The following is a 25,402-nucleotide window of genomic DNA, read 5'->3' as shown; positions in this document are numbered from 1 at the left end:
ATCTTAACCAGTTTATTCACTTACCTGTTCTTTTTCCAAATCGCCACACTTCTCCTGAAGAGAAGAGACTTCAGTCCCTCGACATCAGGCATGCACTGGCTTTTTACCTGCCAAGAACCAAGCCCATCTCATCCTCTCATTATTTTGCCCACCGATTAGGCCTAGTTTCCAACACACCAATTTTGGTTCACTGATTTCTGGTTCTGCACTTTTCTAGTTTAGCAGGCATGATCTTAACACGGTCCTTGAATTATATCAGGTAGGGTGACCAGATAGCAAATGTGAAAAATCGGGACGGGGTGGAGGGCAACAGGCGCCTATGTAAGACAAAGCCCCGAATATCGGGACTGTCCCTATAAAATCAGGACAGTTGGTCACCCTCAGTAGACCTTTTGGTTTGTACTAATTTAGTCTGTCTCCCTTTTGCAACTTTTCTCATCAACATTAATTATTATAGATTATTGTGATGCTTTCAAACTTTCATGTACTTTTACAGTTGAGCTCACGATTAGGGTAAATTTGTAGGTCCAATTATCACAACAAAGTTGAGTGGGAAGAAAAATGTACCTCATCCAATGCACTAGAGGCCCCAATAACAACTATGTGGGTATAACGAGACAATCACTACTCTCTTGAATGAATTCACACAGGAAAATGATAAAAGACAAAAACACCATATCACCCCTGAGCGAACATTTTTCACAAAGTGATCATTCCATATCTGACCTCGTAGTCCTCATCCTCAAAGGAAGCCTGTGCAACACCTTCAAAAGACAAGTCTGGGACATTAAATTTCTTTTTTAGACACTAAAAATCATGGACTCAATAAAGACACTAGATTTATGGCTCGTTACAACAATCTATGATCCACTAAGCCTCCTCTGTACTACAGCTGTAGAGGTGTTAACTGCACACTTCATTTTGTGGTCTCTTACAACATGGTCACTTCTTATGTTCAACACTCTGTTCCAAGCTGTAAACAACCTTATATTTAGCTGTGATATTCTGAGTATCTTTCCCAGGCCTGAAGAAGAGCTCTGTGTCAGCCCGAAAACTTGTCTCTCTCACCAACAGAAGTTAGTCCAATAAAAGATATTACCTCACCCACCTTGTCTCTCTGATATCCTGGGACTGGCATGGCTAAAACCATACTGCAATAAACAAAAATGTTAATGTTTTATTAGCTGCTCAAAAAAGTGCAATTCTGCAATCATGAAAAAAGGCTACTTTGATTAAAAAAAAACCATCTTGGTTAAGAGGAGAGGTGAAATTACCAATTTATATATAATTCTCATCCCAAAGCATCTTTACAGACATGGGGAACTTCATTCCTGTCCGTGGCTTGTTCCTCCATTAAACACAGCTTGATCTTGCCAATGTGTATGATGTTCTGCCATCTAGTCGATGGTCGGCCTCTAGGTTTGGCTGATCTTGGTTGCATTATCATAGAATATTAGGGTTAGAAGAGACCTCAAGAGGTCATCTAGTCCAATCCCCTGCTCAAAGCAGGACCAACTCCAACTAAATCATCCCAGCCAGGGCCTTGTCAAGCCGGGCCTTAAAAACCGGGCGTTGCATTATTTTCTTTGGCATCCTATCCTCTGTTGTCTATAGTGTCCCCACCACTGTAATCTTTTCAGTTACAGCCAATACCATACCCTGACTTCCCATCCTACTTTGTCTTCTTCATTTCCACCTGCCATCTTCTACTGCCTCCAGCTTTCTAATGTCTGTTTCATTTAAAGCAGCTGCTTCCAGACCTAAGACTAATACCGTTAGTACACTTGTCTGATAAATTTTCACGTTGGTACCAAATATGTGTTTATCAGTCTGTAATTTCATCAATATCTATGTAGCACTTGTAGCTAAAGCAAATCTCCTTTTAACTTCATTCTTGATGGAACCATTAACAATGATCAAGCTTCCTAGGTACATAGAACAAGTAAAATGTTATGTAGCTTCTCTACTGCTGCCTTTCAACACTTTATCGCTTGTCCCTTTTCCGAGATGCACCCACTTCATTTTCTTGGCATTACAGCAAAAGTGTAAAAAAGCCAAGACTTCTGGGAAAGTGGAAGAAATAAAAGTGTTATGCAAAGCAGTGAAGAAATGGCAGATTGGACAAGCAAAAGTTCTGAAGAGAAGCGGCTGAACAACTGGAGGAGGTGTGAGGAAAACAAGCTATGAAAACAATGTACAAAAAGGATATGTTCTATGGAAAATATGATCAGGCCAACTATGCAAGTGGTAAGAAAGGCTAACAGTGAACTGAGAACAGTTGCTGAAGAGGGACTGGAAGCAGGGAAGGAGCATTTGGATAAAGTGCTGAACCCTGTCTAGACATGCTAGATGAACAGGGAAGCTTGCAAGGCAGAATGGATAGCAGCACTGAACCACCATCAGAAAAAGAAATAGAAAGAGCAGTGAAGCAGTTAAAAATGGGAAAGCTGGAGGAAATAGACAATATAACAGCTGAGCTGCTAAAAGCTGGTGGGACAAGTGCTATCAAAGCTCTAGGAAAAATATATAAGGTGGTATGGGAGCAAGAGGAGGTACTGCATGACTGGCTAAAGGCAATAGTTGTACCAATCGTGAAGAAAGGAGATCCTGCAGATCTGAATAATTATAGAGGTATAAGCTTATTACCAGTACAGGGAGAAATCATGATGAAAGCAATTGTCAACAGATTAAAGCCAGTTTTAGAAGAATTAGTAGGTGAGGAACAGTGTGGCTTCAGACCAGGCCAAAGTTGCATTGATGAGATATTCACACGCTAACAGTTGATGGAAAAAAGTGACAATGGGGATTGAAAATGTTTGCTGTTTTCATTGACTTCACAAAGGCATTTGATTTGGTTTGGAGGGAAGCATTATAGAAAGCAGTTAAAATCATATGGAGTTCCAGATAGGATAACTTTAATTATAAAAGTTACGTATGAAAACTCCTGTAGTGCCGTATGAATTGGTGAATATTAAGCTACTGGTTCAAGTCAAAGTTTGGTGTACAATAAGTAGGTATAGAATCACAGTCCCTTTTCATCATATTCTTAAATTGGATATTCAGAATGGTATACAAGTCGAAGGGCATGATGTTAGGTGATCTAGAATTGAGCTTTTTAGCTTATGCAGTGTGACAAAGTTCCTCCTCTACCTTGGTGGGTCCTATGCTTATTGGCGGATTTGCTCGCTTCACAGATTCACCCTGTGGATCAGGAAACAGTCCAGAGACCTTCCCCTCTGGTAGAAGCTATAGTCCAGGTCAATTCCTCCTGTGTTTGATCAGGAGTTGGGAAGTATGGGGGGAACCCGGGCCCGCCCTCTACTCCAGGTTTCAGCCCAGGGCCCTGTGGACTGCAGTTGTTTAGAGTGCCTCCTGGTACAGTTGCACGACACCTACAACTCCCTGGGCTACTTCCCCATGGCCTCCTCCCAACACCTTCTTTGTCCTCACCACCGGACCTTCCTCCTGATGTCTGATAATGCTTGTACTTCTCAGTCCTCCAGCAGTATGCCTACTCACTCTCAGCTTCTTGCCCTCCTCTTGCTCCCAGTTCCCCCTCTCTCTCTCTCTCTCTCTCTCTCACTTCCTCTCCTCTGGCTCCCCAGCTCCCCCTGGCTTGACTGGAGTGAGCCCTTTTATAGCATCAGAGGGGCCTTAATTAGAGTCAGGTGCTTAACTGCCTCACCTGACTCTTAGCAGGTTAATTGGAGTCAGGTGGTCTATTAGCCTGGAACAGCCCCTGCTGTTCACTCAGGGAACAGAAAACTACTTATCCAGTGGCCAGTATATCTCCCTTCTGCTACTCTGCTGTTCCCAACTGGTCTGGGTCTATCACAGCAGATACCATATAACTAGCAGACATGCTTGAATGAATGATGATACTCTTCTCTGCCTTGGAAGATTGGGGTGGTTGACTTGGACTTTATATAAATGGAAAAATGGGGAAGCTGATAGCGATGAGTACAAATAAGCTGTTAGGAAATGCAGACAATTGACATTCTGATGTTTAAAACAATTAGCACAATAAAATCAATGTGGCCTACATTAAATGGATTAAAATCTGGTTAATGGATAGCTCACAAAAAGTAATTATACCAAAAGAATTGTTATCAAAGGAGATGTTTTAATGGGCTTTCACTGTGGTCTATTCTTGACCCAGTGCTATTCACTGTCATTATCAATGATATGGAAGAAAAAACAAAATCATTGCTAATAAAATTTGCAGATGATCCAAAAATTGGTGGTGTGGTAAATGATGGGGACAGGTCGCTTATACAGACCAATCTGGATCACTTGGTAAAGTGGGCTCATTTGAACAAAGTGTTTTATTATAGCTAACTGCAAGATCGTATATCGAAGAACAAAGAATGTGAGACTTACAAGCTGTGGACTCTATCCTGAAATGCAGGGACACTGAAAAGTACTTAGTGCAATGCTGTAGTTAAGATGGTGAATGTGACCCTCAGATATGCAAGCAGGGAATTAACAAGTGGGAGTAAGGAGGTGGTATTCTCTTTTTATTTGGCATTAGTGAAACCATTACTGGATACTGTGTCCATTTCTGGTGTCCTCACTTCAAAAAGGAGCTATAAGAATGATTCAAGGTCTGGAAAAAACTGCCTTGTAGTGAGAGATTAAAGAAAAATCTACTTAATTTATCCAAGAGAAAGTTAAGAAGTGACTTGATCATGCTTTACAAATACCTACATGAGGAAGGGATTTCTGATAGTGGTATGGCTCTTCAGTCTGGCTAGAAAAGATGGCTCTTCAAACTGGCCAAAAAAACCCGTATCCATTGTCTGGAAGCTGATGCTAGACAAATTCAGATTAGAAATAAATTGCAAATTTTTAACAGTGAAGATAATTAACTATTGGATCAACTTACTTAGTTGATGCAGGAGTCACTGCGCGGGGTTCTTTTGTCTGTCATAGACAGGAGGCCAAACTAGATAATCATAATCATCCCTTCTGGCCTTCAACTATGTGCATCTCATAATGTAAAAGACACACTCTAGTTCAATCACAACTTACTGGGCTCGAAGAAATCCCTGGCTGAAGATCTCTGGCCGGTGCTAGGCAGGTCAGACTAGGTGATCATAATGGTCCCTTCTGATAAATCCTGTGATCCTTTGGCAGGGGAGAAGCCAGCAAGGCCTCCCCTCTCTGCACGTGGTGGGCTGGAGGCAGTGGGGAAGGGGTTGTTCCCTGCTGAGAAGCAGGTGCTGGGTCCTTTCTCTGTGGCAGGTGAGGAGCAGTTGGGTTGGGGGCTCCTCTCTCTGCCGTGGGTTAGAAAAGGCTGAGTGAGCATGCTCACTGTGGGGCTTGAGGAAGGGGAGTTTCGGCTCTGGGGAAAGGGGTGCTTGTCTCTGCCTTCCCTGCAGGAACCCTGGTGTCTTCAGTGTTTCTCTGGTTCTCTCCCCTCTCGGTTCTCCCTGGCGCTGCCCCTCTCCAGCCACCTGCAGCCCTTCGGCCTGCTCACCTGTCAGGCAGGGAGACTCGCTTTGTAAGTGCCTCTTGGTGTGCAGTGTGTGCTGCTGCTCTTAGCACGTTCCTTGGCTCCACTGTCTCACAGACTTGGTATTTGCTGAGATCTGTGCTGTGGGGAGCAGTTGTCGGGCCAGGGCCCCTAGGGGATAGAAGCTGCTCCCCCTCTGCTCCTTTCTGCTAGCTGCTGCTGGGCTGGTGTCTGTGAGTGCTTCATGGCAGAAAAGCTGTGGTGTCAATTGCTTTGCTCAAACTCAGTAACAAGCTATGAGAGCACGGGGTGTTAAGCCAGGGCTAGGACAGGCTATGCTGGGGTGGCACTGAGGGCTGGTGCCATGGGCTGCACAGAGTGAGAACTCCAGGCCTCTCCCTGCATGTGACAGGAGGAGCTGGGAAGGGTAGATTGGGAGCTCTGGTATTGCTCTCAAATTGGGCAGGACGACCCAGAGGACTCCAGCTAGGACTCTCAATTTACATTCTCTTGTCTGTTTTCAGGCTTCCATAAACTTCATCCCACTGCAAGATGACAGCAAATCAGTAAGTGCTTCTGCCCTCAGACCTCTCATTCTTCTTCCTTTGCACACTCGTCACTGCCAGGCCTCGCACTCTCCCTCCTTCACACGCTGCTCACTGCGAGACCGCAAACTCTCCTTTCCTCGCACTCTGCTCACCACCAAGCCTCACACTCTTTTCTTGGCAGTATGCTCACTGCCAGGCCTCTCATTCCTTTCCTCGCACTGTGATCCATGCCAGGCTGCACACTCCTGTCCTTGAACTCTGCTCACTGCCAGGCCTCACACTGTCCTTTCCTTGCACACTGCTTACCACCAGGCCACACACTCTCCTTTCCTTGCACACTGCTTACCACCAGGCCTCCCCTCGCCTTTCCTCACACTCTGCTCACTGCCAGGCTTTGACCTCGCCTTTCTTCACACTCTGCTCACTGCCAGGCCCTGCACTCTCCTTTCCTCACACTGTGATCCATGCCAAGCTTTGCACTCTGCTCACCCCCACGCCTCACCCTCTCTCTTCCTTGCACTCTGCTCACAACCAGCCCTCGCCCTCTCCTTTCCTCGCACTCTGCTCACTGCCAGGCCTCACATTCTTCTTTCCTCACACTCTGCTCACCACCAAGCCTCACACTCTTTTCTTGGCAGTATGCTCACTGCCAGGCCTCTCATTCCTTTCCTCGCACTGTGATCCATGCCAGGCTGCACACTCCTGTCCTTGAACTCTGCTCACTGCCAGGCCTCACACTGTCCTTTCCTTGCACACTGCTTACCACCAGGCCTCCCCTCTCCTTTCCTCACACACTGCTTACTGCCAGGTCTTGCCCTCTGCTTTCCTTGCATTCTGTTTACTGCCAGGCCACACACTCTCCTTTCCTTGCACGCTGCTCACTGCCACGCCTCACATTTGCACAAATGCACAAAGGCTTATTTTTTTCCCTTTTCTCAAAATTCAGTGTGAATATTCCACAGCCTTGCTCCCTCTGGTACTTGCTCTGGTGGCTCTCATTCCCGTGGTGGGTGCTCTCTTTTGCTCGCTTACTTGCTTCTCTGCTACCCCTCTCTCCGGTGTCTCACATTTGTTCATCTCCCCGAAACACCCCAGAGTAACCGGCTCTAGTCTTAGCCTCAACACCCCAGACCCCTCTCACATCCCTGCTTCTGCCCCAATCTGCCACTGGAGCCCTCGGTGCTTGCTTATCCTTTTCTCTCTCACTCCTGACACCAGCCACTAGCTGCTGTTTGTCATCTGCATCTCCTGTTTACGACTCCCACATTCTCCCCAGGCTCTTACTTACACTTCCCTCCTGCACCTCTGGAAGCTGCCTGCTTGCACTGCAGACTTGTGCTTGTGCCCTGGGCTTGTGTGGAGCCACTGGGCCCTGCCATGGCCTTATTGCTTGTCTAGTTCTGCACATCGTGATCCTGGGGTGTTGGCTGGTGCTGGATAGCTGCTGTTGCTCTCCCTCCCACATATCAATGGGGGCTATTGATAAGGTGCCTTTATCCCTTTCGCAGCCTGCTGCCTCTGACTGGGTTGGCAGTGTGGCGGAGAAGCTGCACCCAAGGGTTTCAAACAGGATCTGCCCCCCTCTTTTGCATGCCAGGGATGTCTTGCTGCCCTAACTTTTCTTGTCTCTCTTTTCTGTCTCTTGTCCCTTACTCTGCCTTTTCCCTGTTGTGTGGTGTGGGCACAAGCAGACCAAGCCGGGCGTCATTCAGCCTCTCTCCCGGGTGCGACAAAATGCTGCCCTGCCTAGTTTGGAGGGCAGAGACAGCCCCAACCCCTTCCAGCAACCTGAGTCATGCTCCAGTGTCCAGAACTCTGTAAGTGGCCTGCAGTTCCTTCTCACTGAGCTGAGTCAGCCTGTGCCTGGTGGTGGTTGTGCCACCCTTCCTGGCGGGCAAGCTACACACACCCTCCTAGTGATGCCCATTATGGGCCCAAACGCCAACCAACCCTCTCTGGTCCCTGCAGGAGCTCTCCGCCCTATCTGAAAGGCACTGGAGTGCTGGGTGCTCCATAGTCTTGTGTACACTGGGATTTGCCCTCGTTACAGCCATCTTTGGCTAACCACCAGTGATGCTATCCTGGTGAGAACCCAGAAAAGACAGACAGATTCCTGCTTTGCACCCGTGCTGCTTACTCTGGTTTCAAACAGGGGTGAGCAGCACAGTGGCACATGGCGGCTTTGCTTGTCTGTGCCAGGATTTCCATCAGTGCAGCTGCACCAGTGGCTGAAATCCCCAGTGCAGATGGAGTCTCAGACTTTCATTTACTTAGAAGGTGCTACATTCTCTTGATGTATAAAGCCCTTCAGATCTTTTGTCCTGTCATTATCTCTCACACACCAGGGCAACAGCCAACAGCTTCTTGCTGTTACCTAGCTGTGTGGCTCTGCCCCCCTCGCTGGGGAGCACTGCGCCATTGCTGATTTGCAGAAGGATTGCTTGCACATTGGCAATTGTTACAAGATGGCATCAGGAGCAGAGGAATCTGCAGGTTTCTGGGGCCCAGGCACAGGGTTTCTGGGGCCTGGCAAGAATTACCACACAAGAACACTGGTCCACTTGAAGCATGGAAATAGGCCAATGGTCCTGTTACTCGTTTTTACAGTGCCTGTGTGGCACTATTGAAAACCTAGAGAGAGACCCAGCCTGCCTCAAAGAGTCACATTATGAATTGGACAGACATCCCTGTCAGGGCCCAAATGAGACCCAGGCTGAAGAGCTAGAGTTCAAGTGATTCAGGTACTGTATTTTAAAATCTCTTTCCAAGATTGGTAGACTATTGTTTAGTCTGAGCAGAAGGGAAGGCAACCAAACAAGAATAGACATCACCAGTTAGAGCAAAGAGAAGGGCAGCAAACAAGCAAGGCTGAGTTAAGGCAGCCGAAGGAGCTGAGGAAGCGAGAAAAGAGGGAAGGAATCAAGTGTGGAATTGAAGGGGAGAGACCATATAACCACTAGTGAGGAAAGCTGTTGCCCCCACCATCACGAGGCCCTGAGCAGGGGACCGCTCCCCATATAGGAAGGAAAGGGCTAGGAGCAGAGGAGTTTGTTTATAGGCAGCCAGTGTAAAGAATATGAGCAGACGTGTTCCCTTTTCAGGGGAGAGAGGAGAAGCCAGAACAGAGAGAGTCAAGGGTGAATGTGGCGGGGTGACGACTCACCGGCGCCGTGCTTCCTGCTGGTCATCTCAGGGATTTGCTCTTTCCAGCCCGGAGCGCCCTCTGCAGGCTGGTGTCCCGCCTGCTGCTGGCCCCGTGTCCCTCCCAGAACCCTTGGTGCCCTTTGCCCAGGGGTTCTGCTCACCACAGTACCCCCCTCGCTCTGGGTCTCCCCTCGCAGGGGAACCCCCAACCCTCTATTCCCACCTTGCCTCAGTGGCTACTGCCAGTCATCATCTAGCCCCCGCTCACTGGGGCAGACGGCAGTCTGTAAACCACTCATCGTCGGCAAGGGGGTTAGGACCTGCTGCCTTTGCCTATTTCTGGGCTGCCCCTCTGCAGCCCCAGTACCTATTTGGCCCTTTTAGCAAGGCCTGCAGCCTGGGGTTTTTCCTGACTGGAGCTCCCCAGCTCCCTCTGCCCTTCCCCAGCACTGCTCCACCTCAGGTACCCTTCTCAGCTCCCAGGCAGCCAGGTCCCTCTCTCTCAAGAAAAGAGAGAGAGAGAGAGATTCAGCCTCTGGCCCTCAGCCCTCTTATAGGGCCAGCTGTGGCCTAATTGGGGCGTGGCCCCAGCTGTGGCTGCTTCCCCCAATCAGACTATCTTTTCCCCCACCACAGCCCTCTCCAGGGCTGCTTTAACCCCTTCAGGGCTGGACAGGGGTGACCACCCCGCTATAGTGAGACTGGAGGCAGGAGGTCAAGGCAGTGGTCGTAGGTGGCACGTGCTGAAGGAGAGGAGGGAGGTGGCAGAAGTGGGGGGTCACAGGTGGATTTTTATCCCGGGGGACTAGGATGGGTTGTGTTGTGAAGGGTGTGAGAATAGGGGCAAGGCAGATGTGTGTCTGGGATAGGATTGGGGATGTGGGGAGACAGAAGGTGAAAGGAGGAGAGCAGACAAGTTACAAGGAACATGAAGTCCTGTTGGATCTTCTCAGTCTTTTCTGTCAATACATTGGCAAAGATGCTAAGTGGGGAAACGCTTAAGGAGTCAAGAAGAGGAAATGGTGGGTCCTCCAGATGATAGATCCCTTTCCAGAAGGCAGCTGAGATGTGCTCAATGCTAGTAAGAGGACCACAGAAATCTACAGGAGCCCTCAGTGTAGGGGTGTGTGGGCACCTGCTTTGACGCTGGTTTAAGTAGGAGTGCAATAGCCCCTGCACTGAAATACAGGAGGAAACGGCCAGGCCTTCTTACAGGGATAACTGGACTAGCACCAGAGACAAGGGTGAGAGGTAGCCTAACTCTGTTATAGTCTTGGCCTTCACAAATACTGTGAGGAAATCTAAAAACTGGCATACCCAATCCAGACTCAGGAACTGGAGTCCAGTGTATGGCCACCCAGAGAGCCCATTGTTTGCAGGCAGACATAAGCTGGTGTGGCTGAGCCGAAATCCCTGAGGAGCCTGGGAGCAGCACTGCCACCTGTGAAACCCCCACTGAACCCAGGAGGCTCTGCCACCAGCAGAAGCATTGGCACCGGCCTATCCAGGACATGAGAGCCAGCAGTGTAACATGCTCATGTCCAAGGAAGCCACTGTGCATGGCAGCTACTCCCCCTTTGCCCGAGGCTGGGGGCTCTGTCTCTGATGCTCCACCCTCTGGTCTCAACACACATAAGGGGATGGTTCTTTTCCTGTTCTCCTTTATAGCATCTATGATTAGCCTGACCTCTTCTGTCTCTGTCTCTGCAGCTGCGTCCCCCCTCACCCCCCTCTCCTGAGGATGTCCCAGTCAGTGTCAAGCAGGCATACAAGACCTTTGCAGCGGTTCCCCTGTCACAGGCAAATAAGGTAGGGGTAGGGCAGGGATGATGACCTGGCTGCACAGACACCGGGGTGGCAGGGACGATGGGGATACTGGGAGCATCACAGGTGGGTCAGGACTGAGAATGGGGGCAGGAGGTGCTGTTCTGTTTCATGGGTGAGGCAAAGACAAAGAGAGCCCCTCTCTCAAACGTTTCCCTTTTCTCTCTCTCCTCAGGAGACGCATGGTCAGACAAGCACCGAGAAACCTAAAGCTTCTCCTGAGGTGAGTTTCAGTGGCTGGAAATAGAGTTGGAGTTGTGAGTCTTGATCACAGACCTTGGGGGATAAGCGCAGAATCCCAGTGTGGGTAGATAGGAGGCAAAGTTCCTATCTGCGGCAGTGTGGAGAGAGGGTTCAGACATGGGGTAGGGACCTGATGAAAGCAGGCATGTGGCCTGTGCCTGAAGGGACTGGATATGAGATAGGGACCTGGGGAAGGCAGGCATGGGACATATACCCAAGGAGATTAGATACGGGGCAGGGATCCAGGGAAGGTGGGCACAGGGCACATGCCTGAAGAGATTGGATGTGGGGTAGGGACACAGGAAACGTAGGCATGAGCACTTGCCTGGGGGGATTGGATATGGGGTAGGGTCTTTTAGTGGCTGACATGCTGCTGTGGCTGTTGCAGATGCTGTCGTCAGGGGGACTGCACAGCCCAGAACAGCGATCCTTCCGTGAGAGGCAAAAGTACTTTGAGATCGAGGTGAAACAGCAGCAGGTGGAGAAGCCCCCCAAGCGTGTCTCCCTGGTGGGGGAGGATGACCTGAAGAAAATGAAGGAGGAGGAAGGTGCGATGGAGTCAGTGTTGGGGTGTTAGGTTTCTCTTTTGTGGCTCTTGGGGGATCTGTCCCCTGCCTGTTGGCTTTTGAGAGTGGGGGATCCCACCTATTGAACATGGGACTGGAAGCGACCTCCTGAGTCATTGAGTCCAGTTCTCTACTCTTACAGGCAACCCTGTCCTATCATCCCATTCATAAACTTATCAAGCTCCACCTTACAACTAGTTGGGCTGTTTGTCCCCCTGCTCCTACTGGAAGGTTGTTCCGGAACCCTGCTGCTTGGATGGTTGGAATTGGAAATTTATTCTAATTTCCAGCCATTGGCTCCTGGGTTCCGGGTTATTATTAATGGGGGGAGGGTGTCTCAAGCAATATTACAGTGAACTATTAAACAATTGTGGTCAGGCCTGAAAAATCATGAGACTGGTTTTAAAATGATACATGTTGGGTCTTTCTTTGCCTTCTGGCTTTTGAGCCCCTATGAGTCACATTTTCAAGCTTTTCTCCACAGCCAGGAGTGCTACAAACTTTCTTTTTTTTTTAAATGGAAGCTGAGATTCTCCTTTGCTTGGCCTCTGTCTATTCCCACTCCTGGGATGGGCTGGCTTGTACAGCTCTGACAATTAACATTAGCTAGCAGTGCCCATTGGAGCACTCATCTGCCGCCTCCTGCCCCTCCCGTCACTGTTTTGAAGGTTCTAAGGGTGGGGCTATAAAAAGGGGTTGCAGCACTTCAAGCCGCCAGCAGCAGCAGACTACCAACCTTTCTGGACTGGGATCCAGATCCTATTTTTGATACAAGTGCTATCTAAAAACATTTTGGTTTAGGGTTTTACATTGTTAAGATTGTACATAGTAGTTACAGTTTTGGATAGGTCGTTTTTAGCAATGATAAGTAAGCTTTGACTCCTTACTGCAGTGTCTTCTATGGCAGATCTGAAAACTAAGAAGCCAAGATTTAAACGCTGTTCTTCCTGCCCAGCAGTCTTCTCATAACACCAGAACTAGGGGTCACCAAATGAAATGAATAGGCAGCAGGTTTAAAACAAACAAAAGGAAGCATTTCTTCACACAACGCACAGTCAACCTGTGGAACTCTTTGCCAGAGGATGTTGTGAAGGCCTAGACCAGTGGTTCCCAACTTTAGCAGCCCGCGAACCCCTTTCACTAAATTGTGAAATCTCTTGAACCCCCTCCTAAAAATGAATATTTTCAGGGATTTAAGTTTAAATTTCCTCAGTGTGATGGATGCCCCAACTGCCCGCCCCGCTCTTCCTGGGGCTCTGGCTGGAGTTCGGGCTGCCGGCTCCCCCGCTGACCGCTGGGACTCGGGCTGCCAGCCCCAACTGCCCAGCCCCGCTCTCCCTGGGGCTCGGGCTGTCAGCACCGCGTGGAGCGCTGGGGTTCAGGCTGCCGGCTCCCCCGCTGACCGCTGGGACTCGGGCTGCCAGCCCCAACTGCCCGGCCCCGCTCTCCCTGGGGCTCGGGCTGCCAGCCCCGCGCGAAGTGCTGGGGTTTGGGCTGCCAGCCCCCCCGCTGACTGCTGGGATTCGGGCTGCCAGCCCCAACTGCCCGGCTCCGCTCTCCCTGGGGTTCAGGGTGTCTGCCCTGCAACTGGGTCCCACCTGCTGTCTCTAATGCCCGGGGTCCTCTATCCGCCATTAGTGAAATTTTTCTGGCGAACCCCCTGTAACGTTCTGCGAACCCCCAGGGGTTTGCGAACCCCAGTTTGGGAACTTCTGGCCTAGACTATAACATGGTTCAAAAAAGAACTAGATACATTCATGAAGGATAGGTCCATCAATGGCTATTACCCAGGATGGGTAGGAATGGTGTCCCTAGCCTCTGTTTTCCAGAAGCTGAAATGGGCGACGAGTTCATTCCCTCTGAAGCACCTGACATTGGAAGACAGGATACTGGGCTAGATGGACCTTTAGTCTGACCCAGTATGGCCATATGATATTTTCTGTCTTATTATCTATCCATTTCCTAATGATTCACAACATTTTGTTAGCTTTTTTGGCTGCGGCTGCACATTGAGTGGATGTTTTCAGAGAACTATCCACAGTGACTCCAAGATCTCTTTCTTGAGTGGTAACGGCTAATTTATACCCCATCATGCCACCTCACTGTTTACCTCTTTTTCCAGATCATTTATGAATATGTTGAACAGTATTGATCCCAGTACAGATCCCTGGGGAACACCACTATTTACCTCTCTCCATTCTGAAAACTTACCATTTATTTCTATCCTTTGTTTCCTATCCTTTAACCAGTTACTGATCCATGACAGGACCTTCTCTCTTATTCCATGACAGCTTACTTTGCTTAAGAGCCTTTGGTGAGGGAACCCCTGCATGCATGCTTAAACCCATCTTAGGTGAAAGGTCTAACTGATCGCCATACCTGGGGTTGGGAAGGAATTTTCCCTTGGGTCAGTTTGGCAGAGACCCTGGGGGTTTTTCGCCTTCCTGCAGCACGTGTCACGTGTCACTTGCAGGTTTAAACTAGTGTAAATGGTGGATTCTCTGTAACTTGAAATCTTTAAACCATGATTTGAGGCCTTCAGTAACTCAACCAGAGGTTAGGAGTCTATTTCAGGAGTGGGTGAGTGAGGTTCTGTGGCCTACGATGTGCAGGCGGTCAGACTAGATGATCACGATGGTCCCTTCTGACCTTAAAGCCTATGAGTCTATAAATCTATGAGAATATAGGCCTCCTCTGAACAGTCTGTGCCCATGGGAGGAGGGTGGAGTTCTGCCCGTCCCTTGCCATGACTGGACTTCATTGGGTGGAGAGGATCATCAACTTATCTGGCCTCCACCCCCCCCAGCAGGGTCCTACCCATTGGCTCCCCATGGCACTGTCCCTGATGTGTGTGGAGGGGGTCTGCTTGTCAGCTGAGCTGGGGGGATGATGTTTGCCCATTAGCTCCTGGGGCTCTATGCCCATGGAGGGACACATCTGAATCTGGCTGTTGACTCCTAGAGGTCTGATCCCCGACATGCACATCATATCCTGTGGGATCCATCTCCACAGGGGGTCTTCCCATTGGCTCCTAGGCGGTTCCCATCCATGGAGGAGTTACAGAGGGTGAAGCGGTTGGAGACTCTCTGAGGTTATAGCCAGGAAGAAAGCTAGGGAAAAGGTTTTGCTGATTACAAGGAAGTGATTAAGAGGACAGGTTGAAAGGCATCGACGCTGGGAAAGGAGTAGATGCTAAGAGAGCTGAAGAGAAGGGAATAGACTCAAAGACAGTTACAGAAACTGTAGGACTCTCTTGCAGAGAGTAAGCGAGACCCTTAGAGGGAAAGGACCTACCATGAACCTCGGTGGCTGTGGGAATCACTGCTGGCAGCCAGCTCTGCAGTTCTCTCCCCACTCATATGGGTCTTTCTCATTTTGGCAGCTCGTAAACTGCAGCAGAAACGGGCTCTGCTGTTGGAGGAGGAGGAGGAGGAGGAAGAGGAGGATGTGGGGAAGCAGATGCCTGATATGAGCATGCAGTCCAGTGTCATCATCGAAGGAGTGGAGTACAAGATCAAGAGACTAAATGGAAGGAGCATCCAGTCTCCGGCAACTCGGTAAGACTGACTGGCAGCTCAGATCCAGCTCTGTGTCCTAGGAGTATGCCAGCATCACCTTTCCCCAGATGGGGAGGTCTGGGCAGGCCCCACCACCTTTGTGGGGGAACTGGGCATCACAAGGCATGCAGTTTGTCTCCGGGTCCTTGTTCTCAAATGAGTGGCTGCCCAGATCCTGCCCTTGAGTACCTAGAGTCATTGATTGTAGTTGTGGCTAGGTTGGGGGACACACCTCTTTGCTGAGCCTGTGCCACGCCCTGCCCCTTAGGTTCTTGCTTTATGCCTGGGTCTGCTGGAGTCTCTCTCCCCAGGCTGCGGTTCTGCATTGGTGCTGCTTCTTTCATTCCTTTCCCTGCAGATTTGCTTTACAGGTGGAGAATTGGGCTTCAAACGGAATAAAGCTCAGGTTGCTGCCTTTGAACTTTCTCAGAATCTTGTCTGTCTGACTCTTTCCCCATAAGCTGCGGCAGGACCATGCCTCGGGCCAAAGGGCCAAGCATCTTCGTCTTGTAGACTTTGGCTTAGAGTCTTCTCATGCTGCCTGACCACACTAGGGACAGTCCATGTCCTCATGTCGGCTCCAGTTTCTGCTCCCCATCAGCATTTGTATTCATCCAGTCCCAGTCCAGAAACACCTCGCATTACACCTGCATAGTGGGGGTTCCCCCCGCCCTGCCATGCTAAACTGGGTTCCTGGCAAACACTAAACGGCAGCAGCCAAACATGCCGTCTTTGCAGAGGCAATTTATCCCTCCTCTCTCCACAGCCAGATGCAGCTCAGATAGCATCACTCTGTGAAGGTGGGGTGGAGGTGGCCTCCCTTTGGTGCTCTCCCTTTGCTGGGCTAAAGGGTTGTGGGCCAGTCCATCCTACAGCGAGCTCTGGAGAGTGTATCTGTGGCACCACATCACTGGCTCAGTTGCTTCTCAGGCTGATTGTTCAATTGGTCTCCAGTGAGTTTAATAGAAGGAAGGTACTTAGGGTGGGAACAGGCTAAAACTCCTCTCCCCCATCAACTCCCTGTCTCTAGTCTGGCTGGGAATAGGCAGCTGTTGGCAATATTGTGATAGGAAATAAGATCTTTGGCTGCTTATTCAGGGCCAAATTCTGTGCTGACTTATATCTAGGGCACACTGGGCCAATGGCATTGCAAAGGGTGTGGATCACTGAGAATGCAGCCCTTAGCGCAGGTCTGCCCTCACTTAGTTCTAGAGGGCTGCCTGAGGGCAGACTTTGTGCCTTCAGAGAGATCTGACATCAGCAAGAAGCAGTCAGTCACCCATCACAGTATGGAGGCTGGAGGGAGCAGGGCTGGACTTAGGAAAGAGCTGTCAGGTTAGCACAATAATTTACACTTGATACCGCAGGCCGGGGTGACACAGTCAGACCTCTGGGTGAGGAAGATGAGTTTGGATGGCCTGTCTGGGGTGAGATAGATGCATACATCAGAGAGGATGTAGCTGTGATAATGGAGATGGGACATGATTGGGGCCTGGACCTGCTAAGAGCTCATGATGTCAGAACAGAGAGAAAGGTAGGCTCTGCGAGATTCTGAGGAGAAATCCCCAGCCTGGAGGTAGAAGGAAGGCGGAGGGCTCCCAGATTACAGGGCAGGTGCCAGCAGTCTCAATGATAACAAAGACCAGGCAGAGTGAAGAGGATGTGTACCTGTCAGCCCTCTCCCAGTCTCTTGCGGTTCTGCCGTAGGACCTGGGAGGCTCTTCCCATGATCTGCGAGTTCCAGTTTCACCAACTGACCTGGTTACCAGGTGACTCATTCCTACTGATCCCTGCTCACATGCCCTTGAAGGCTTCCTCCCCTGGGCAGATGGGACTGGAGGGTTAAGCTCTATGTGCATGATCCCAAAGCTGTCAGGCAAATGCATCAGGGCCACATCACTGAGCTGAGTTGCAGTGTCTGCTTCCTGTGGCTCAGGTCCATGGGAAGGGGGATCTGTGCTCTGAACCCTCCAGGGTATGCATGCCTCCAGCATGCTTGGCTGACATGTCTGTGTTGCTGCCAGGATCTCTGAGGCAGATGAGCACAGCAGCTCCCAGAGAAACTCACTAGAAGAAGGATTCAAGCTCGAGCCGAGGCCTAACTCTATGTCTGGGTAAGAAGGGACTCGGGAGGGGGAGGAGCGACACTGCACTGCAACAGCCCCTGCCCTTCCCTGCCTGCTGCCCACAGACTGCCACACAGTGGGCCAGACCCCTCAGCCTTTCAGCAGGGAATGGGGTAACAGGCAGGCTTCGGGGAGGTGGGGGAGATGGAGCAGGGACCTGTCTTTGGGGAGGGATGGGTGTGGGGGGCACAGGTCAGGTACAGGGCTTGGGGGGCACGGGTTGGGGGCTTAGTGAGAGCCAGGAGCCTGGGGGGTTGGTCATGGGATGCGGTGGGGCCCTTCCTTTGAGGAGATCTGTGGGGGACTCAGGGCTTTGGGAAGGGTACAAGGTGGGACCTCTCCTTTGAGGAGGGAGAGCAGGAAGTCTGGGGACTTGAGGGTGGGCTGGGCCAAGCCCCTTGTTATTCCTGGCCTCTCTTCGCAGACTGATCCCAGTTTACCCAGGAGGGGGCGAGGCAGGGGCACCTGTGCGAACGGCCAAAGCTGAGCGACGGCACCAGGAGCGATTGCGGATGCAGAGCCCTGAGTTCCTAAGTACCCAGGAGAAGGAGCTGTCTCCAGCTGAGCGCCGGGCCCTGGAGGCAGAGAAACGAGCCATGTGGAGGGCAGCACGGTGAGTCTCTTTACTAGCAGGGTCTGATGTCGTGGCATTGAATCTGTAGCATCAGAGAGAGGGAATGTTTAGGGGCCAGGAGTAAGGGAGACTGTAGTGGCCAGAACACAGTGCACAGGCCAAACTGCCTATCCGATCCTGTCTACCTCTGACAGGAACTTGAGGGGTTTGTCTCTTCTTTACACTTTAGCAACACTTGTGTAGGTCTTCATGACAATAAAGTCTCATTGTATTGACTTCAGCTCAGGCACTGATGTTCATGTGACCGTGCACAATTCCCTTCCCTCTCTTTGCTCCTGTTTTTTCCACCTGTTTCGTAGTATCAGAACAAAGAGACATGCAGTGAAACTTAAAAGGTGGCAAATGCAAAACTGATAAAAGGAAATTCCTTTCTACATACATAATTTGCAATTACACTGTGGAACTCATTACCACAAGATGTCATTGAGGCCAAGAACTTAGCAAAGTTCAAATAGGGATTGAACACTTATATGGATAACAAACATATCCAAAGTTATAACAATGAATGCAAGCAAACATTTTGGAAACGAGATAAAACCTCCTGCTTCAGGATTTAAGACAGTCTCTATTAGGAGTTCGAATGCGATCTTCATGGGGATAGATTATCCCACAACTGTCACTGCAAGGTTTCTTGCCCATTCCTCTGAAGCACTTGGTGCTGACCACTGCTGGAGACAGGATACTGGACTAGATGGACTTTGGGTCTGATCCAGTCTGGCAATTCCTATGTTTCTGTGTATGTTGGGGATAATGCTACTGTTCTTCCTCCCATGGAGGCTATAAATGTGAATGAGTTAATGTTTGTAAAGTCTTTGAGAGCCTTGGATGGAAGATGCTGGAGCCAGTGCATTTGTTTGAGGCTGGAAAGCTGAGAGACCCGTGTTATTAGAAAGGTCACGTAGTATTATTGTACCTTTTATAGTTATTTAAAACCGGATTGAACCAATGTTCACCGAACCGGGGCTCATCCCCCTTTCCCTGGGGAGATGATGCCTCAGCAACAGGGTTCCCATTCTTTCCTCTGTGAGGGGATGATTCTCCAGCCAGATCCCTCTTCCAGCCAGGACGTTCTTCCATAGCACTTCCTTAATTTCTCCGCAAATTGTGGCATTCTGAATAATCACTCCCTATAAATCTGGCCCTCTGGCTGCCGGAGCACTGTTGCTTCTCTCTGAAGTTTCTTCACTGTTTAATGTGAGACACCCAGATATAGGCATGGCATTTTAGTCTGTGTATTACTAAGGACTCTCTTTTCATTTCATCTCTGCTTTTCATTTCATGCCTCTGTAGAGCAGTCCCAAGTAGCACTGGTCTCATTCTGCTGCCGTGTCACATTGTTCATTCTGCTGTAAAGGGCTCTTCGCTCTCTGGCCATTTCCGCTCCCCTACGCAGGATGTCCGAGGTTTCACTTGCATGGCACGTGACACAGAGTACTGCTGTCATTAAAGAGGGGTTCTGTTTTTCCACTTGAAACAGGGATTTTCCCTCATTGTTTTTCATGGAGAGAACAGTGTATCTTCCCCAAATTTACAACACATAATCTGAAAAGGAATGAAATTTTCTGAGAATTTTTCAGGTAACAGTTGAAGTGTAAATTAATTAAAAATTAGTCCGTTAAGAAAAATTTCTCTCATTTTTTGGGGCACCTTCTAGCTAACAAACTGAAAAGATAATCTTAAATGTACATTTGAAGAAACTAGGTGGTTATTAAGCAAAGTTACTAACAATCTTAAGAACATAAGAACATAAGAAAGGCCGTACTGGGTCAGACCAAAGGTCCATCTAGCCCAGTATCTGTCTACCGACAGTGGCCAATGCCAGGTGCCCCAGAGGGAGTGAACCTAACAGGCAATGATCAAGTGATCTCTCTCCTGCCATCCATCTCCATCCTCTGACGAACAGAGGCTAGGGACACCATTCTTACCCATCCTGGCTAATAGCCATTTATGGACTTAGCCACCATGAATTTATCCAGTCCCCTTTTAAACATTGTTATAGTCCTAGCCTTCACAACCTCCTCAGGTAAGGAGTTCCACAAGTTGACTGTGCGCTGCGTGAAGAAGAACTTCCTTTTATTTGTTTTAAACCTGCTGCCTATTAATTTCATTTGGTGACCCCTAGTTCTTGTATTATGGGAATAAGTAAATAACTTTTCCTTATCCACTTTCTCAACATCACTCATCTTCATGTTTAAGTTTTGCCCTTAAAGTTCACAATTTGGCCTTATTCAAAATGACCATCATTTCCCATAACTTACAGGGCAATGAAGCCAAAGAGTGCCCTTAGGGAAGATGGCTGCCTCTACTAAGATTGCCTCCATATCCCATTGTTTCCAATGGGACTGACACCAGGAGGCCTGCAGGGATGATGGCTGCCCCTGCACTCTGGTTAGAAAACTGGGAAGAGCTAGTCTATGCCACGAACCCAGCTCAGGAGACAAAGGATGGTCCATTGGTTTGGGGCTTGATTCCAGAGACCCAGGTTGAATTCCCTGCTCCACCACTGATTTCCTGTGTGACCTTGGGCAAATCACTTGGTATATCTGCGCCTCCGTTCCCCATGTGTAAAATGGGGACACAGCGTGTTGTGAGGAGAAACACGTTAAACACATTGTGAGCTGTTCAGATCCTATGGCAATGAGGGCTATATACGTTCCATAGTCAAAAGGAACAGCACCTGAGGTTCCCCGCTATGGAATCTCTGCAACCTCTGTAGCTTTAACAGGGTCTCCTTTGCTCGGAGGCGCTGTGGCCATTGTGCTGGTGTGAGGGGTGGCAGAGACAGATCTGCTCTCCCACACAGTTCCCCTGCCCTCCTCCCAGCTTGGTGTCTCCTCACCCCCCACTTCAAACATCTGCTTTCTATGCATATCTCCACATACCAGAAGGGGAAAGTTGTATGTGGGGGTGTCATCCTTTCCCCTCTTCTGTGCCACCTCCAATACTTACCAAATAGGGATCACTGGATGATTGAGATGTTAAAGAAGCACTCAAGGACGATAAGGCCATTGCAGAGAAACTAAATGAATTCTTTGCATCAGTCTTCACGGCTGAGGATCTGAGGAAGATTTCCAAACCTGAGCCATTCTTTTTAGGTGACAAATCTGAGGAACTGTCCCAGATTGAGGTGTCATTAGAGGAGGTTTTGGAACAAATTGATAAACTAAACAGTAATAAGTCACCAAGACCAGATGGTATTCATCCAAGAGTTCTGAAGGAACTCAAATGTGAAATTGCAGGACTATTAACTGTAGTCTGTAACCTATCATTTAAATCAGCTTCTGTACCAGATGAGTGGAGGATACCTAATGTGATGCCAATTTTTAAAAAGGGCTCCAGACGCGATCCTGGCAATTACAGGCTAGTAAGCCTAATGTCAATTATGGGCAAATTGGTAGAAACTACAGTAAGGAACAAAATTGTCAGACACATAGATGAACATAATTTGTTGGGGAAGAGTCAACATAGTTTTTTGTAAAGGGAAATCATGCCTCACCAATCTACTACAATTCTTTGAGCGTGTCAACAAGCATGTGGACAAGGGTGATCCAGTGGATATAGTGTACTTAGATTTTCAGAAAGCCTTTGACAAGATACCTCATCAAAGGCTCTTAAGAAAAGTAAGCTGTCATGGGATAAGAGGGAAGGTCCTCTCAGGGATCAGTTACTGGTTAAAAGATAGGAAATAAAGGTTAGGAATAAATGGTCAGTTTTCAGAATGGAGAGAGGTAAGTAGTGGTGTCCCCCAGGGGTCTACTCAGACCAGTGCTGTTCAACATATTCATAAACGATCTGGAAAAAGGAGTAAACAATGAGGTGGCAAAATTTGCAGATGTTACAAAACTACTCAAGATAGTTAAATCCAAAGCAGACTGCAAAGAGTTACAAAGAGATCTCACAAAACTGCGTGACTGGGTAACAAAATGGCAGATTAAATGCAATTTTAATAAATGCAATATAATGTACATTGGAAAACATAATCTCAACTATACATATAAAACAGTTGGGTCTAAATTAGCTGTTACCACTCAAGAAAGAGATCTTGGAATCATTGTGGATAGTTCTCTGAAAACATCCACTCAGTGTGCAGCGGCAGTCAAAAAAACTAACAGAATATTGGGAATCGTCAAGAAAGGGATAGATAATAAGACAGAGAATATCATATTGCCTCTATATAAATCCATGGTACGCCCACATCTTGAATACTGTGTGCAGATGTGGTTGCCCCAACTCAAAAAAAGATATACTGGAATGGGAAAAGGTTCAGAAAAGGGGAACAAAAATGAGTAGGGGTATGGAACAGCTTCCATATGAGGAAAGATTAAAGACTGGGACTTTGCAGCCTGGAAAAAAGACAACTAAGTGGGGATATGATTGAGGTCTGTGAAATCATGACTGATGTGGAGAAAGTAAATATGAAATGTTATTTACCCCTTCTCATAACACAAGAACTAGAGGTCACCAAATGAAATTAATAGGCAGCAGGTTTAAAACAAACAAAAGGCAGTATTTCTTTACATAGCACACAGTCAATCTGTGGAACTCCTTGACAGAGGATGTTGTGAAGGCCATGACTATACTGGGTTCAAAAAAGAACTAGATAAATTCATGGAGGATAGGTCCATCTATGGCTATTAGCCAGGATGGGCACGGATGGTGTTCCTAGCCTCTGTTTGCCAGAAGCTGGGAATGGGTGACGGGGGAAGGATCATTTGATGATTCCCTGTTCTGTTCATTCCCTCTGGGGCACCTGGCACTGGCCACTGTCGGAAGACAGATACTGGGCTAGATGGACCTTTGGTCTGACCCAGTATGGCCATTCTTATGTTCTTATTAAATATATATACAAAAGCTCTGTTTTAAAGGGATTAAGGTTGGATAACTGTGCAATTCCCCAACTCAAGCCTTTAAAAGCAAGGATATGCCACGTTATGGGACATTTCTCCTGTACTCAAACACCCACATAGAATATTTCAAGACTCTGCATTATCACAATGAACTTCCTTCTATTCCCCAGTAGAGCGGGAAACACACTATAGGCAAGCAGCACACAGCACTGATTTGGTCAGCTTAATGTACCATCTCTACATACACACACATTATACATTATTGAAAGCTTATGATGGCTACTTAACGGTGAGGTATGATGTGGAACTGTCAACTGGTGCCATTACCATAGAAAACGGGGATAAACAATGACACCCTCAACACGTTAAAATGACCACTTTGAAATATTTGCATTCATTTCTGTTAGTTTAATGACTCTGTATTATTTCAAGAAATACAATTAGATTTCTTTGTGACCTCAAAGTATTGCAACAACAATCTAAAAGGTAAAATAAAATGTAATAATAAATTTGTACAGATATAATTGAAATGTAAAAGCTGGTGACATTTCTAGTCAACACCATTATCATCATCTTGTTCATCATTATGATCTCTGTCAAGAGTGCGTGAATTATCAAAGTCTTCACTGCCTCAGCATGGACACAGTTCTGTGCAGGGAAGAGTGTTCTTACTACAGACAGAGTTGCTTGTGCAGCAACCACTACTGGCACAGGCACACATAAGATCTTGTAGAAGCTCAGATGCCATTGGGCCTTTGAAGAATACAGGAAGTAGTTCATCATCTATATTTTTTCATCCATGTTGCAATAAAGATCCAACATCTGGCTTACCTATGTGTTAAGACATCCAAATCTTTGTTTGCCAAGATGCTGTTTTGACACACTCTTCAAAACTGTTCTCACATGGTGGGAGTTTGGCCAGTGACTTGTCCTTTTTGCTGGCTAGATTGAGGCACAAACAATTGAGGTCTTTGTGGGTCTCCTTTTCTTTGTTGCTCTGGTCATACAGCACTGCTACCAACTTCCTTGCTGCAGAAATTGTGGCTTCTTGGTCACTCTCTCCTAATTTGGCAAGATCTCTGAAGTGGTAAGCTCCCTTTGTTTTGACAACATTAAACGCAGATTTTTTTCCTGGTATCAAATAGGGATGACACAGAGTCACATCCATGTACAACAGGAAGTATGTTGCAGAAGTGAGGAGTGAGTGCGTCACAAATTGTCTGCACAGGTATAGAGTGACACTTGTCAATTGTGCGGGCAATGGTGCCTGTTTCAATCCACATGTTATCTATGTGTTCCATTTTTGGAAAGTAGTGAACAGCAAGGACCAAATCATCTGTATCAAGTGACCTAATTACTATGGGTTTTTTTATACCAAGAGACCCAAAATCTATATTGGCACATACAACATGCAGAGGCATCCTTGTGTCCGCTTCTTCCTGAGTACTGTAGAAGTCTTGGGCTTCTTGACCTTAGTAAAGCCTTTGATGCTGTCTCGCAAGACCCTCTCATAAACAAACTACAGAAATGCAACCTAGACGGAGATACTATAAGGTGGGTGTAAAACTGGTTGGAAAACTGTTCCCAGAGAGTAGTTATCAGTTCACGGTCATGCTGGAAGGGCATAACGAGTGGGGTCCCACAGGGATCAGTTCTGAGTCCGGTTCTGTTCAATATCTTCATCAATGCTTTAGATAATGACATAGAGAATACACTTATAAGTTTGCAGACGATACCAAGCTGGGAGGGGTTGCAAGTGCTTTGGAGGATAGGATTAAAATTCAAAATGATCTGGACAAACTGGAGAAATGGTCTGAAGTAAATAGGATGAAATTCAATAAGGATAAATGCAAAGTGCTCCATTTAAGAAGGAACAATCAGTTGCACACATACAAAATTGGAAATGTCTGCCTGAGAAGGAATACTGCGGAAAGGGATCTGGGGGTCATAGTGGACCACAAACTAAATAGAAGTCAACAGTGTAATACTATTGCAAAAACAGCGAACATCATTCTGAGATGTATTAGCAGGAGTGTTGTAAGCAAGACACGAGAAGTAATTCTTCCGCTCTACTTCGTGCTGATTAGGCCTCAACTGGAGTATTGTGTCCAGTTCTGGGTGCCACATTTCAGGAAAGATTGGACAAATTGGAGAAAGTCCAGAGAAGAGCAACAAAAATGATTAAAGGTCTAGAAAACATGGCCTATGAGGGAAGATTGAAAAAATTGGGTTTGTTTAGTCTGGAAAAGAGAAGACTGAGAGGGGACATGATAACCGTTTTCAAGCACATAAAAGGTTGTTACAAGGAGGACAGGGCTCTGTGGGGAAAAGTTTCTGAACTGATTCCTGTGTGATTGCCCCTCCCTTGCCAGACTCAAATTTGGTCTTCTTGGCCATGGCAGCAAATGTTTTGATGCCAGATTTCTTGACTGGGCTGAAGAAGCTACATGCCCCATCA

At 47.9% G+C, this 25,402-nt stretch overlaps 1 protein-coding gene across 1 annotated transcript in view; it reads left to right on the top strand.

Annotated features, from left to right (window-relative positions):
* SCRIB (scribble planar cell polarity protein) overlaps nt 1-25,402 on the top strand; it is a 195,944-nt gene that overhangs the window by 139,836 nt on the left and 30,706 nt on the right. Inside the window, exons 32-40 of the mRNA XM_065397800.1 lie at nt 5,453-5,503; nt 5,980-6,021; nt 7,692-7,820; nt 10,858-10,956; nt 11,147-11,194; nt 11,603-11,762; nt 15,163-15,337; nt 17,362-17,451; nt 17,888-18,076. Coding sequence (XP_065253872.1) covers nt 5,453-5,503; nt 5,980-6,021; nt 7,692-7,820; nt 10,858-10,956; nt 11,147-11,194; nt 11,603-11,762; nt 15,163-15,337; nt 17,362-17,451; nt 17,888-18,076 — 983 coding nt within the window. The remainder of the gene's footprint in view (nt 1-5,452; nt 5,504-5,979; nt 6,022-7,691; nt 7,821-10,857; nt 10,957-11,146; nt 11,195-11,602; nt 11,763-15,162; nt 15,338-17,361; nt 17,452-17,887; nt 18,077-25,402) is intronic.

Source organism: Emys orbicularis, chromosome 2 (genome assembly GCF_028017835.1).
Source record: "Emys orbicularis isolate rEmyOrb1 chromosome 2, rEmyOrb1.hap1, whole genome shotgun sequence".
Classification (NCBI taxonomy): domain Eukaryota; kingdom Metazoa; phylum Chordata; order Testudines; family Emydidae; genus Emys; species Emys orbicularis.
Note: the sequence above shows the minus strand (reverse complement) of the source record. Positions and strands in the feature narration are given on the sequence as shown.